General features: G+C 43.8%; 1 protein-coding gene across 1 annotated transcript in view; it reads right to left on the reverse strand.

The window, feature by feature from the left end:
• Positions 1 to 14,177, reverse strand: part of LOC148033302 (uncharacterized) — a 75,602-nt gene that overhangs the window by 43,425 nt on the left and 18,000 nt on the right. The window contains exons 2-3 of the mRNA XM_087681207.1: positions 10,789 to 10,944; positions 10,455 to 10,607 (exon numbers count right to left, since the gene is read on the reverse strand). Coding sequence (XP_087537333.1) covers positions 10,455 to 10,607; positions 10,789 to 10,944 — 309 coding nt within the window. The remainder of the gene's footprint in view (positions 1 to 10,454; positions 10,608 to 10,788; positions 10,945 to 14,177) is intronic.

Raw genomic sequence — 14,177 nt, forward strand, 5'->3', positions numbered from 1 at the left:
CATATGGAAGGAAACCCTCAAACACATCCAAAGACTCTGATGTGGCTGGCATTTCAAATTTAGCATGCATATGTGCTGAATTTTCAAAGAGCATGACATCTCTACTCACATAAACCTTCTGTGGGAAAGGGTTATACAAACTATACTCTTTGCTTTCCATCCTATATCCAATAAAAATGCATTTTACTAATTTGTCATCAAGCTTTCCACAAAGTTCTTTGGGTACATGTGCATATGCAACACAATCAAAAACATGAAAGTAATCCACACTAGGCTTTTGCAATAACATGCCTCAAATGGTGTAATGGACTTCAATGCTTTTATAGGAGCATGATTCAAAACATGATTTGCACACATAAGGCCTTCAAGCCAAAATCTTGTCAGATGGGAGAGGATCGAGGTGCAGCTGAAGTGCAGTAGACAGTGTGAGAGTGAGAGACAGAGTTGAGCACGACACCCAATGCAATAGTACTGAATAGAGTGTAAGCTGAAAGTACAAATGATAACCCTTATACCTTAGAGTTATAAGGGGCTGTTCACACCCGAACACAGTAAGTGCCCGTAAGTGTGCACCACAAGCACATACAAAATAGTACACATAATCTGGGGGAAAAACCTCTCCTACCGAGAGTAAAAAGTGCCCCAGTGTCCTAGTGATCACCCGCACACTCCCATATGAGCGTAGGCGTAAGTAAGGCGTGTGAGATACCCAACAAACCCCCCTGGAGTGAAGAGTGATCAAGTGTACAAGGATCATCCGCCACCAAAGGGCGTCAAATTCAAAGCATCGCGAAATGCTTCAAATTTGTCTCGTGGAAGAGCTTTGGTGAAGATGTCTGCCACATTGCTGGTGGTAGGACAGTAGACAAGGCTGATATCACCTGCATGTAGCCTCTCTCTGACAAAGTGGTAGTGAATCTCTATGTGTTTCATGCGAGCATGAAACACAGGGTTCCGTGCCACTGCAATGGCACTCTGACTGTCAGTATATAAAGGAGTAGGCTCCGTAACAGATACATCCAAATCAGCAAGTAAGCGTCTAAGCCATACGCACTCAACTGCAGTAGTGAAGGCTGCCTTGTACTCAGCTTCACATGACGACGTGGCAACAGTGGATTGTTTCTTGCTAAGCCAAGAAATGCATGACGAGCCAAGAAAGAAACAATTGCCACTAGTGGAGTGACGAGTATCAAAATCACCAGCCCAATCAGAGTCACTGTAAGCATGTAACTGCAGTGGTCCCCCCTTGGCATAAAGCAATCCAAGAGCTCTAGTACCCTGCAAGTAACGAAACACACGCTTCACAGCTTGCCAATGCGACATACGAGGCTGATGCATGTACCTGCTCAAAACTGAAACGGCAAACTGTATGTCTGGCCGAGTGTGGCATAGATAGATGAGACATCCCACTGCTGGAGCATAAGTATGGATATCAAACAAATCACTGTCATCATGTAATGACAGTTTGAGCCCAGGTTCCATGGGTGTACAAACTGGCTTGCAATCCTGTAAGCCAAACTTCTCAAGAAGTTGCCCAATGTACCTTGACTGACATAATCCAATGCCTCTAGCATCATGTACAAACTGGATGCCCAAGTAATAGTGCAAAATACCCAAGTCAGACATGTCAAAAGTTTGCTGTAAATTATTTTTGAATGCTGAAATCTGATCAGCATGTGTTCCAGTGAGCAAAAGGTCATCTACATATAGACACAAAATCAGCATGGATCCCCCCTCTTTATGTACATAAAGGGTAGACTCAGATGGGCTGTTTACAAACCCCTGACTAAGCAAGAAAGCATCTATCTTTGCGTACCAAGCTCGTGGAGCTTGTTTCAAACCATATAGAGCTTTTTTCAGCTTGCATACTAAATTTTCTGAGCCTTCAACTGCAAAACCAATGGGCTGCTGTACATACACTTCTTCCTGAAGTTCCCCATGTAAAAATGCAGTCTTTATATCCAGCTGATGCACTTTCCAACCAAAATGTGCAGCCAAGGCAATCATAGACCGAATGGTCGTCATACGGGAGGTAGGAGCAAAGGTCTCCTCATAGTCAATGCCCTTTTTCTGTGCGTAGCCTTTAGCTACCAGCCGTGCCTTGTACTTATCTATGGATCCATCTGCATTCCTTTTCAATTTGTAGACCCATTTCGTACCAATGGCACGCTTGCCAACTGGCAAAGACACCAAATCCCAAGTATGATTCTTATGAATAGAATCCAATTCAGCTTGCATGGCTGCCATCCAATGCACACTATGTCGTGAATCCTCAAAACATTCAGGCTCCTCATTATCATGAGTACATGCTGCCATAACAAACTCCATGGAATGTGCTGAATCATGCAGTCGAGTTTGCCTTCGAGTACGACCAGCCAAGGGTGTTTCCAAATGACTATCTCTCATAGTCTGCGTGTACCATCTAGGCACCTGTCTTGCTTCCTGACTGTGTACAAGTTCCTACTGAATTTCAGTTTCAGCAATGTGCTGATTTACTGCATGTTCCATAGGAGCAGCTGGCTGAACATTAGGTTCATTTGCTGAAGTACCAGCTGAATCACCAAATGTGATGGGCAGCAGCCCTTCAAAGACATCACGGGCAGCCTGATATGTATCAAAACCAGCTAAGGATAATTCTGATTTTTCATCAAATACAACATCCCTGCTGACAAAAACCTTCTTGGTCACGGGATCATAGAGTCTGTAGCCTTTGCTTTCGCTGCTATATCCCATAAAGATGCATTTTACAGCCTTGTTGTCCAACTTCTTTCGAAGTACCTGTGGAATATGGGCATATGCAAGACACCCAAAAGTACGGAAGTGGCCAACAGAAGGTTTGCGGCTGTGCCAAGCCTCAAAAGGTGTGACGGTTTTCAAGGCCTTGGTAGGGCATCTGTTCAAAATGTGGCAAGCGCACATGACGGCTTCCATCCAAAAACTATGAGGCAAACTCTTTGCCTTCAGCATACATCTGGCCATCTCCATGAGTGACCGATTTTTCCTCTCTGCTACCCCATTCTGCTGTGGAGTATATGCAGTAGTGTACTGATGGATAATGCCCTTCTGCTGCAAATAAGAATTCAGCATAGAGGACATGTATTCCCCCCCTCGGTCCGAACGGAGAGTCTTAATCTTGCAACCGGACTGAGTTTCCACAAGTGCACTGAAAGCCAAAAATGCATCATACACTTCTGACTTCTTTTTCAAACAGTAGACCCAGCACAAACGTGTAAAGTCATCAATAAATGTTACAAAATAGTAACAACCACCCAATGACTGTGTCTGCATGGGCCCACAAACATCCGAATGCACAAGCTGTAATCTGGTTGTTGCTCTAAAAGCAACATCACGGGGAAAAGAGAAACGATGCATTTTCCCCAAAATGCAACCCTCGCATAAATGCTCAGGAGGTCTCTCCAAGAGAGGTAATCCATCCAACATCTGAGTACGCTGTAATAGCATCAAGCTGCCATAGTTTACATGCCCCAAACGAGCATGCCATAACTCTGCCTCTAACATAGCAGGAGTAAGAGTGGATGTCAAATATGCAGACTGATCTACCGAAAGAGCATCCAACTCATATAACCCATGACACAGAGAACCTGTCAAGACCAATGTCATGTGTTCCTTGTCACGGACCATGCAACGGTCATCATCAAAGGTGACCTGCAAACCACAACGTGCCATAGAAGAAATGGAAAGCAGATTCTTCTTAATGCCAGGCACATACAAAGCATCCTGTAGGCGGAGAATAGAGCCATCAATGGCTGTAAGCTGAATCTCCCCAATACCACGAACAGGGTATGATGCATTATTAGCACACTGAACAGACTTCCCAACGGGAGGTGCACCAAGAGAAGCAAACAAATCTCTACGAGATGTGATATGCCGTGAAGCACCACTGTCAAAGAACCAAGTGTCAGCATCTTCTGTAGAGCTAAATGCTCTATCAGCCCAAGAGACATCATAACTGCAAGTGTAAAAACAATAGTCTCTGTCTGTAACAAAGGACGCGGACTCACTAGCAGTGGAAGAAGCTGCAGAAACAGACATCCCTGACTCCTTCTTCTTCTCTTTGGCGATGCGCTTCCTGCACTCAGTGATGTAGTGGCCAGGCTTCTTGCAGTAATGGCATTTTCCTTTCTTGGCTTGCGTGCCCCCCTGTTTCTGACTTGTCTGTGAGGTGTTCCTACTACCAGAACTCTGCGAAGCATTTTTCCCTTGGCTGTTTTTACTCTTCTGCCTTGACATAAAAGCCTGCTCAGAGGCTATACCATCCACACCACTGTTCCGTCTAGTTTGTTCCTCCTCTAGAAGCAAACTGACAAGCTGAATGAAAGTGATGGGCTCTTTCGAAATCCTCATAGTGAGGTTCAAGGCAGTATGAAAAGCCAAGTAAGAGGGAGGCAGTGAATTCAATGTCGTAGAAATCAGCTGCGCATCTGAGTAGTACTCATCCACATTCATGAGTTGCTCCCGCAAGTCCTGAATTTTGTTGAGATGATCCTGCATAGAATCACCCTCATTCATCTTTAGAGTCTCTAGCTCTTTCTTCAAGAAAGAGATGCGAGTCTCATTCTTTCCTGCAAACATCTGCTCCAATATCAACCAAGCTTCTTGTGAAGAAGCTGCTGAACGAATATGAGGAATGATAGAACGCTGAACTGCCAATGCAATCAGCGACATAGCCTGTGCATCCCGTGTATCCCAAGTTTTCTGGGCTGCAATTCTTGGGGGAAGTGGCTGAGCGGGCTGAGGTGGAGGGGGCTGAGGTTGCCCTCTTGCACGTCCTCCTGGAGGAGGAGTAGCGGGAGCCACAACTCCCGGTCGTGCTTCCTCTCCACTGACATAATCCCACAAATTTTTTGCCACTAATACATTCTTCATCATGAAAGACCAAAGGGAATAATTGTTCCCATCCAATCGGTCTTCCTTGGACACATAGGTGAATACATCTCCTCCCTGATTTGCCATTATTTCCCAAAAGGTAATAGAGCAATGTCAATGCAGTACGGGCTGGAAATCTGCAAATTTCCAGAAATTGCAGCAAACACAAATCTGCAATTAATGTGCAAAGGGTACTCTGTCAAAAAAAACTGTCACTGATGCACGCTTCCCAAGGTGCAATTAGTGCTCAGCAGCACTAAAACATCAAAAGCCCCAAAATTTTCTGCCCAAAATTTCTGTCACAAATGTCTGTTACAAAAGCCCCAAAATGTGCATTCAATGTGTCACAGACAGACACAGCACGTTTCCCAAGGTGCAAACAGTGCAGTGCAACACTGTTATGAATAAATCCCCAAAATTTTGCCAAAATCTCTGTCAAAAACAGTCGGTCTGTGACTGTATCAGCAGTTTAAATGCATCTGTCCTCCAAATACACAAAAGCCCCAAAATTTCTGACCATTCAGTCAGAAATTTGCATGAAATTTACTTTTTCATTAGATCTGTGCCAACCGCGTGTGAACCGCCGCTTCCAGAATTTTATTCTGGGCTGAAATGAAAAAAATTTGTTGAAATTTTTACCTGACGTGGAGCAGACTGGCGTGTGCTGGTCGGCGGGCAGTTTGGCGCAGGACAGGCTGACGTGGTCGTCAGACGAGCTGGCTGCGCGTGGTCAAAACGGCGGGCAGGACGGGCTGATGTCAGACTTGCGGGCTGCACGTGACGTTGACGGGCGGGCGCAGGTCAGTCGCGTGTGACGGGTGGACTGACGGTGGTCTGACGGAAGTCGTATGGGCTAACAAACGACTTAGGCGGCGCCTGGGCTGACGAGGACTGCATTGTTGGACAGCGCGCTGGCATACGTCAGCGCCTGCAGCTGACGTGACGAGACTGATGTCAGACGTGACTGACGAGACTAACGTTGACGTGGACCTGGTGCTGCTCGCGAGCTGCTGACGGACAGGGTACTGGTGGAGGCTGGCGACGACTTGTACTGTGCTGAGGCAGCTCTGTGGAACAGCGCCTCACTGCTGACAGAACTGACGACAGGTTGTACCTGTGCTGAGGTGACGTCTGACGCTGGAGCAGGACTGGCGTGTGCTGCAGAAGCTGAGTTCAGAGCTAAGCTCTGATACCAAATGTCAGATGGGAGAGGATCGAGGTGCAGCTGAAGTGCAGTAGACAGTGTGAGAGTGAGAGACAGAGTTGAGCACGACACCCAATGCAATAGTATTGAATAGAGTGTAAGCTGAAAGTACAAATGATAACCCTTATACCTTAGAGTTATAAGGGGCTGTTCACACCCGAACACAGTAAGTGCCCGTAAGTGTGCACCACAAGCACATACAAAATAGTACACATAATCTGGGGGAAAAACCTCTCCTACCGAGAGTAAAAAGTGCCCCAGTGTCCTAGTGATCACCCGCACACTCCCATATGAGCGTAGGCGTAAGTAAGGCGTGTGAGATACCCAACAAATCTACGAGGCAACCCTTCGCTCTTCAACATGCCTCTAGTCATTTCCATAAGAGTACGGACCTTGCATCCCCCACTCCATTTTGTTGAGGAGTCATCTTCACTGTAGACTGATGTGCAATGCCACGGCCTAACAAATAAGACTCAAAGGCTTTAGACATATACTCTCCCCCTCTATTTATGCAAAGAGGCTACACTTTCAAACCAATTTCAATTTCTAATTTGGTTCCCAAATGTTTGGAGGACATAAATACATCCGATTTGGCCTTTAAGCCATACACCCAAGTGTACCTAGAGTAGTCATCGATAAATGTGATAAAATAAAGATGACCCCCAAGAGCACAAGTCTGCATGGGACCACATATATCACTGTGTATAAACTGTAATTTCTAGACAGCATGCACAGTACTATCCTTCTTAAAGGCAAACCTATGCATTTTGTTGAGAATGCAACCCTCACAAACATGGGGAGGTGGAGTATCCAAAGTAGGCAAAGCATACGGACAGGGAGGGAAGAGAGCAACTGAAATAAACACAAAGAATGGAAGGGAAATTCTGCACTAATCTGAAATCGGAATGCTCAATACAATGTGGACTGATCAGTCCCTGCATGCAACACAAAGCATCAGTGAGGGCACCAGATCAAGTTGATAACGAAGGAATCCATATGGTGACCAAGAAAATAGAGCTCCAAACTAGCCGACTACTGTTAAATCTCACTGACTGCCTAGAAATGGGCTGACTGCATACCAGCCTCTGCAATTAATCCAGCCGCCTGCACAAAAAGCTGATCATCAGCTCCACCAGTGTGATTGCAGCCTAGGCAGCATTAAAAACCAAAATGAACTGAGGTGGATAGCTGGCAACCAGCATGAACGTACTAAAAAACTGACAAAAACTGAAATACACACTAATGCAAGGGCTGGAAACAGTCAAAGCTCCTCCACCTTTGTCAAACTCAGAAGTGGTTGGGGGGGTTTTTGCGGCATGGCTTGCGTCATCATCCCATGACCCCATGTGCCCTTCTCTTCTTGCCACTGAAGTAGACACTCTTCTCACCATACTTGGCCACCATGACGGCACCACACTCTCGCAAGGCTACAAGCATAGAAGAAAGCTAGAGAGGATTCTCAAGACAACCTATTTTGGTCCTCAAATAGGGTTACCTAAACATCAAAAAAGAGGGGATGTGAAGCTAGACCCCACCATCAATAGCTGCAGGTGGCACTACTTGGATGACCCACTATTAATAGCTACAAGTGGCACTATTTGGATGATGCCTAAGATGTTATAGAGACGACATCCACCTACACCTTTGTCCATGGGAGCTCTAGCACTCCATCGCCTATGCTACAACCACTATCCAAGTGTCTTGTCCTCTCACAACCTTATCTTCATAAAATCAATATTTTTATTTTTATAGTCATTAAAGTTTAAATGCATTAGGCTCTATTAAGCAACTTCTCGCATGAGAATCAAAACTAGCCCATAAAATACATATTATTTCCCTATGATTTGCTGTGATCTCTAAATCAAAAAGAATTTCTTCTTTAATCTCACTTCCTCTCATGGTTTTACCATCAACAAGCAACCTCAAAATTTTTTGGGGATTGAGTTCTCAACCTGGCAAACAAAGATGCAACCATTACTCATGTGAGAAGACCTATGGAGAGTTGTCTCCGTTAGCATCGAATCTCCAACAAAAGGAATCGAGTTGGAAGCTTAGAATAAAAAGCATCCGCATGCAACCGGTATCATTAGCTGATTGCCACACCATTACATCTACCTCAGCTAGACTGCACAACAAAACTAGAATAATCTAGAATATATTTTTGAGAATAGAATAACTAATTCCAAGGTCTTTTTAAAATCTTAAATTTTATGACTTGAAAATGAATGATAGTGAGGAACTATGTGACCATATCCCTAAGTTCAATGCTCTAGTCCATCAACTCACTAGCCTTAAGATTACACTAATGATGAATACAAGATGGCAATATTGACAAAAAACATGCAAAATATTGATCGTTTCCAATCAATCACTGAGGTCTTGCATCTAGCTTCAACCACATTTGAAGATATGGTGGCTTTACTTCTTGAGAAGGATTGGCACATGAAAGAGGAACAAGCCTCAACAAGTAACATTATTGACGACAAGGTGTTCATCAGTTCATCAAAATGTAAGGCTGCTAAGAAGATCGATCTCATTATTGCAGTTTCATCGGACACAAGGAAACCCAATTCTTCAAAAAGTTGGACAAGGAACAGTACCAAAATCATACTAGCTCAAGACTCTCTTAATGAGATACACTCAAAAAGTCTCAAATTGGGCCTTCTTAAACCAATCAATCCTTCTATTTTCCTATTTTTTGTTGAGTTGGGTCAGTTGCTGGTAATCCCCAAAATGAATGTAATAATTTCTATTTCTAATTCTTGAATTCCAACTCATTCAAGCTTAAATGCAAGAGAGTGATAAGTGTAGCCTCTAATCTCCGTCATTTTCTTGTGAGGAGAGGTCACCATTGCACAAGAGGTGTAGATGGTCAAACTATACTCCAAGACAAGAGGGATGTAGTGCTACAAGTCTTGGGTCATTAGGATCTCACCCACCTTTGCTTTTAAGAAGGGTTTGTTGTTTCATAGCTCTCATGCATGAACACACACTATTTTTGTAAGTGTGTGCACAAGGATGAACACATTCTATGCCACCAAGCATTTCATAAGGGTCAAATGTTTGGGTGTGTATCCTAGCCTATATATTGAGACCCTAGCTCTTTTACTTCCATACCAACTCGCTCAATCTATCATTCAGCTTCGCTCTGTCTACTTTCAACTCTTTTTCTTTTTGTGAAAAAGTATGAATTAATGAATTGAAATATTTACAAAAGGCCTTTTGACCAACTGAGAAGATGCAAATACAGGTTTAAAAAAACACATGGAACCAAAAGGCTACAGCAAACAAAGGGCTGCAAGAATAAAAGAAGGGGATTATGAAGCATGCATAACCACGGTGATACAGACAGCATCCATCTATAGAGCATCCACCTCTGTAAGAATCGGTGTGCTTGCATGCTGAAACACAATGTTTCGAGGATGAAACATTTTGAGGGTGAAACATATCACAGTTACCTTGGATGGTTGACACTCCAATCTGGCCACCCCACACGAAATTATGCCAGTCAGGCTGCGACTTGGCCAAGTGATGAAAGGCGCCCCTAAAACAGGCTAAGAACAGTGTGTACAGGTTCAGAACAGCAGCAAATGACAACTCCCAAAGTATGCACACACAAAAGGCATGCCAGAGATCATCCATCTCCATTAGATTCTGACAAAGCTCACAACCAGGAGATGACAGCAGAATGCACATACTGCTAACAAGAGCATCCTAATGAAACAAACTTGCTTCACGTAGATATCCCCATGTGGTGTTGAGCCTTGGACAAATTGTAGCCTTGAGGCTACTGCCTTGGAGACAAAAAGATACAGTCTCATCCATGGAAACATAACAGCAATGAAAGATGAAGCTAACAAAAGTCTTTACACCGAACTATTCCCATGCACACCTCACTGCTTTCACACCCCTATATGAAAAGTGTAATGAACATCAAAATGACTTCAGTAGGGAGTGTACTATAAAAACAAAGTTCCTTCTTATAGATGTCCCCATGTGTGCTTGAAGCTTGGACAAACTGTAACCATAAGGCTAGTGCCTTTGAGGGAAAAAATAGTCACATCCATGGCACATAAATGCAATGAAGAAGCAAACAGCAGTCTTACACCTGAATATCCGCAGCATAAAAACAGAGTCCTATTTATCAACAATAACTGGCGTGTGTCCTATCACTCATAAATAGACCATGCTGCTAATTTGAGCTTCTTAAACCTGTTCTAGAGAAAACGCACCAAGATGCTAATTAAAGACGTGTGAGATAAGAATAAAAAGCTATTTTTTAGAAAGAAATCTATTGCGTTTTAGTGGAAATGTTGAATGTTCCATGGAAATTTTCACTCTAGGGAGGAGAGCTATTGCTCACCAGCTCAGCTCCTCTTCAGAAATGACCAATGATTTAGGTGATTGTGTGAAGTAGCCCATTCCCCAAGACGCAATACTCTGAGCCCATCCCTGCTTGGGTATGTGCCCCCCAGCCAATGTTGCTGCATGTTGCAACCTTTCCATTGCTTGCTTCCTGAAGGATTGACAGCTTTAGCATAAAATTTTCTAAAAGAGAAAAGTGACACTAGCATCTGTCGAGAAGTAAGCTTAGAATCAACTGGAAAGACACAATTGCCCACAAATCTAAGTAATATTCCAGCTACCTAAGTCATATATGTTTACTAAGTAAGCAGCAACCTTAGAGAGTATGCTACCTGTCTTCCTCAGCACCACTAATTCCCGCCTTTGCAAAAAGAATGACGGCCTGACAATGGGAAAAGATGGGCACTGAACCAGGATCTTCATCTCTTAATCGAGCCCTTTCTTCTATAAAGTTTTCAGCTTCATCAAACTTGCCTTGAAGAAAGAGTCTGCCAACACTTTGTCTTAAATCAGAAAACTTCTTGAAAATTGGCATAAACACAAAATCTAATCAAGCACTAACAATCAAAAGCATTGGTCCAATGCAATGCAGAAAACATGCCCTGTTTTGTCAAAGTCAGACTTAAACACCAAATAAGTTGACATACAAAGTAATCTGTCTGCAAATAACTGGTCAGTGCATAGTTATCTAAGATATGATCAAAGGTACAAAACAAAAACTTCCCATCAATAGGTTCACTTCGTCCCCACAACTCCCCAAACAAGCTACATCCCATGGTCATGTACACTCATTGAAACGAACAAGTTCAGATCACCACAAACTCTTGCATCACAAAGCCACACACAAATGGAAGAAAATAGACCAGAAAATCCCATTTCAGTCATTTTTAAGGACACCCTTGTATTATAGATCTTTCTATGGCAACCGAACAACCAGCAATATTTCTCTCTTGCTACACTAAGTTGTGAAATTGCACTTTGAAAAGTGTGCATCTAATTTTGTAAGTTAAATCATCTTGGGGGCATTATCTTGGCATGAGTTCGAATTGCATCTATCTATGAGAGGGAAGCGGAACCCAAGAGAAAGAAGCTTGGCGGTGAGAGCTATGACGGATGGAAAGCAAGAGCCAAGAGAGAGAGAGATTCAAAAGTGAGAACTCCAACAACCATAATGTGTGGCCGGGCCTTCATTTATTCAAACTGTCACTAAAAGAATAAAGAATAAGTGACTGTGACGGGCACCCGCCACCTGCAGTGTACAGTGGTGGGTACTATTAGTGTCGTAATACACGGGCGGCTAGGCGAAGGCACCTTTACCCCCAACAACCTTCCACTTAAAGGTGAATCTGGCCCAGTGAGAGAGAGAAAAAAGAAAAGACAGTACAACATGTACACATGTACAACAGGATGAGGAAGAAGGTGTCATCTCATCCAATGCCCATCAATCTCCTAAGGAAGGCAAAGCGCTCAGTAGTACGGCTCTTCGTGAGCAAGCCTGCAAGATTCTGCTCAGTCGGAATCTTGACAAGGTCAACAGACCTGTCCTCAACGACTTGGCGAATGAAGTGATACCTCACCTCAATATGTTTCGTCTTTGCATGGAAGACCGGATTCTTGGCCAACTAAATAGCACTCATAGAATCCGAATGCAGTGTAGACATAGCATTTGTCATACCAAGGTTTGCAATCAAACGGCCTAACCAGATAGCCTCCTTGTAAGCCTCTGTGGCTGCAATATACTTGGCCTCTGTAGTAGAAAGGGCCGTACACTTCTATGCCCTGGACATCCAAGAGATAGCCCCTCTAGCATAAGTGAACACATAGTCAAAAGTGGACTTCCTACTATCTGCATGTCCTGCATAAGCAGAGTTAGTGTACCCCACGACTCGTGTATCCTGGCTGCCATAACAAAGACACATATCTGATGTGCCTTTCAAGTACCTCATGATACCCTTCACGGCATCCCAATGTTTCTTGCTAGGTGTAGCCATATAACGAGCACAACCCCAACTACAAAAGCTATATCTGGATGGGTGGTTATCATGGCATACATAAGACTGCCCACGGCTGATGCATAGAGAATCTTGGCCATCTCGGCCCTCTGCTCATCTGTCTGTGAACAATTAGCCTGTGAAACCTTCACATGAAAAGGTAATGGACAGCCAATAGGCTTAACATCCTACATGCGGAAGCGCTCAAGGACTTTATGAATGTATTCCCTCAGTGACGACAGATAGAGTAGTCCCTGAGATCTATCGCGCGTAATGCACATACTAAGTATATGAGAGGCATGTCCCAAATCTTTCATCTCAAAGCTCTTCTTGAGCTGAGCCTTAAGAGCATCTAGCTCCTCATAAGCTGTCCCTGCTAAAAGCATGACATCCACATAGAGTACCAAAATTAGTAAAAAACCGTCACGGGCTTTCTTCGTGTACAAGCACGGATCCATAGCACTACAGCTGTAGCCCTGTGACTACATGAATGCATCAAACTTATGGTACCATTCCCTAGGTGCCTACTTCAAGCTATATAGACTCTTCTTTAGCTTGCACACTAGGTGTTCCCTGCTACGGTCTGCAAAGCCCTTAGACTGCTCCATGTAAATCTCATCATGCAAGTCCCCATGTAAAAAAGCCGTCTTGATATCCATCTGGTACAAGTCCAGGTCAAGCTGTGCAACCAAGGCTAAGACTAAGCGTAGAGTGGTCATCTTGACCACAAAAGAAAAGACTTAATCAAAGTCAACACCATGCTCCTGCTTAAAACCCTTAGCAACCAATCGAGCCTTGTATGCCGGCTTGGGGTGTCCAGGGATACTTTTCAGCTTGTATACCCACTTGCATGGCAAAGCCTTCTTACCCTGAGGCAAGGAAACCAAATCCCAAGTGTGATTCTTATATAATGAGTCAAGCTCAGACTGCATAGCCTCTCCCAAGAGTGACAATCACCCCTGCACATAGCCTCATCATAAGTAAGAGGCTCTCCTACATCTGTAACCGGTACATAATCCATAGAGAGCACAAAATGGTCAGGAGGTCTTCTATCTCTAGTAGCACGCCTCAATCTAGTCTCTGCTGCCTGATCAACATCCTCCTCTGCAACCTAAAAGTCAATGCCATTGCTGGGCAACTTGTTAATGAGATGCACTACAGTAGTAACTGCCTCAGCCCAAAAGTGCTACGGTACGCCAGCCTAGCTAAGCATGCTACGGACCCTTTCTTGAATGGTTCTATTCATGCATTCAGCCATACCATTCTGAAAAGGGGTGTAAGGGGCGGTCAACTGACGCTTAATACCCCACTTATCACAAAACTCCTCAAAAGCACATGATACATACTCACCCCCATTATCTGACCTTAGACATTTTAGCATTTTCCCAGACTGGTTCTCTGCCAATGCAAGCCAACGCTGAAATGTGTCTAAGACATCAGATTTTCTCTTTATTGGATAAGCCCAAACCTTACGTAAGTAATCATCTATGAAAGTAACAAAGTACTTTGGCCCACCAAGTGACTGACAGGACATGGGCCCACATACATTTGAGTGCACAAGAGTCAAAGGCTTATCCATGCGTTTCTTACCAGACTTTTATGCATATTTCTAGTCTGCCTGCCATACAAACAATGATCACAAGAATCAAAATGTGAAAAGTCAAAAGACGGAAGATACTACAAAGCACGGAGCATTTTCATTCCTTTAAAAGACATATGTCCCAAACGAG

Source organism: Lygodium microphyllum, chromosome 7, assembly GCF_053477565.2.
Source record: "Lygodium microphyllum isolate KBCC chromosome 7, Lygodium_microphyllum_v1.1.10, whole genome shotgun sequence".
Classification (NCBI taxonomy): domain Eukaryota; kingdom Viridiplantae; phylum Streptophyta; class Polypodiopsida; order Schizaeales; family Lygodiaceae; genus Lygodium; species Lygodium microphyllum.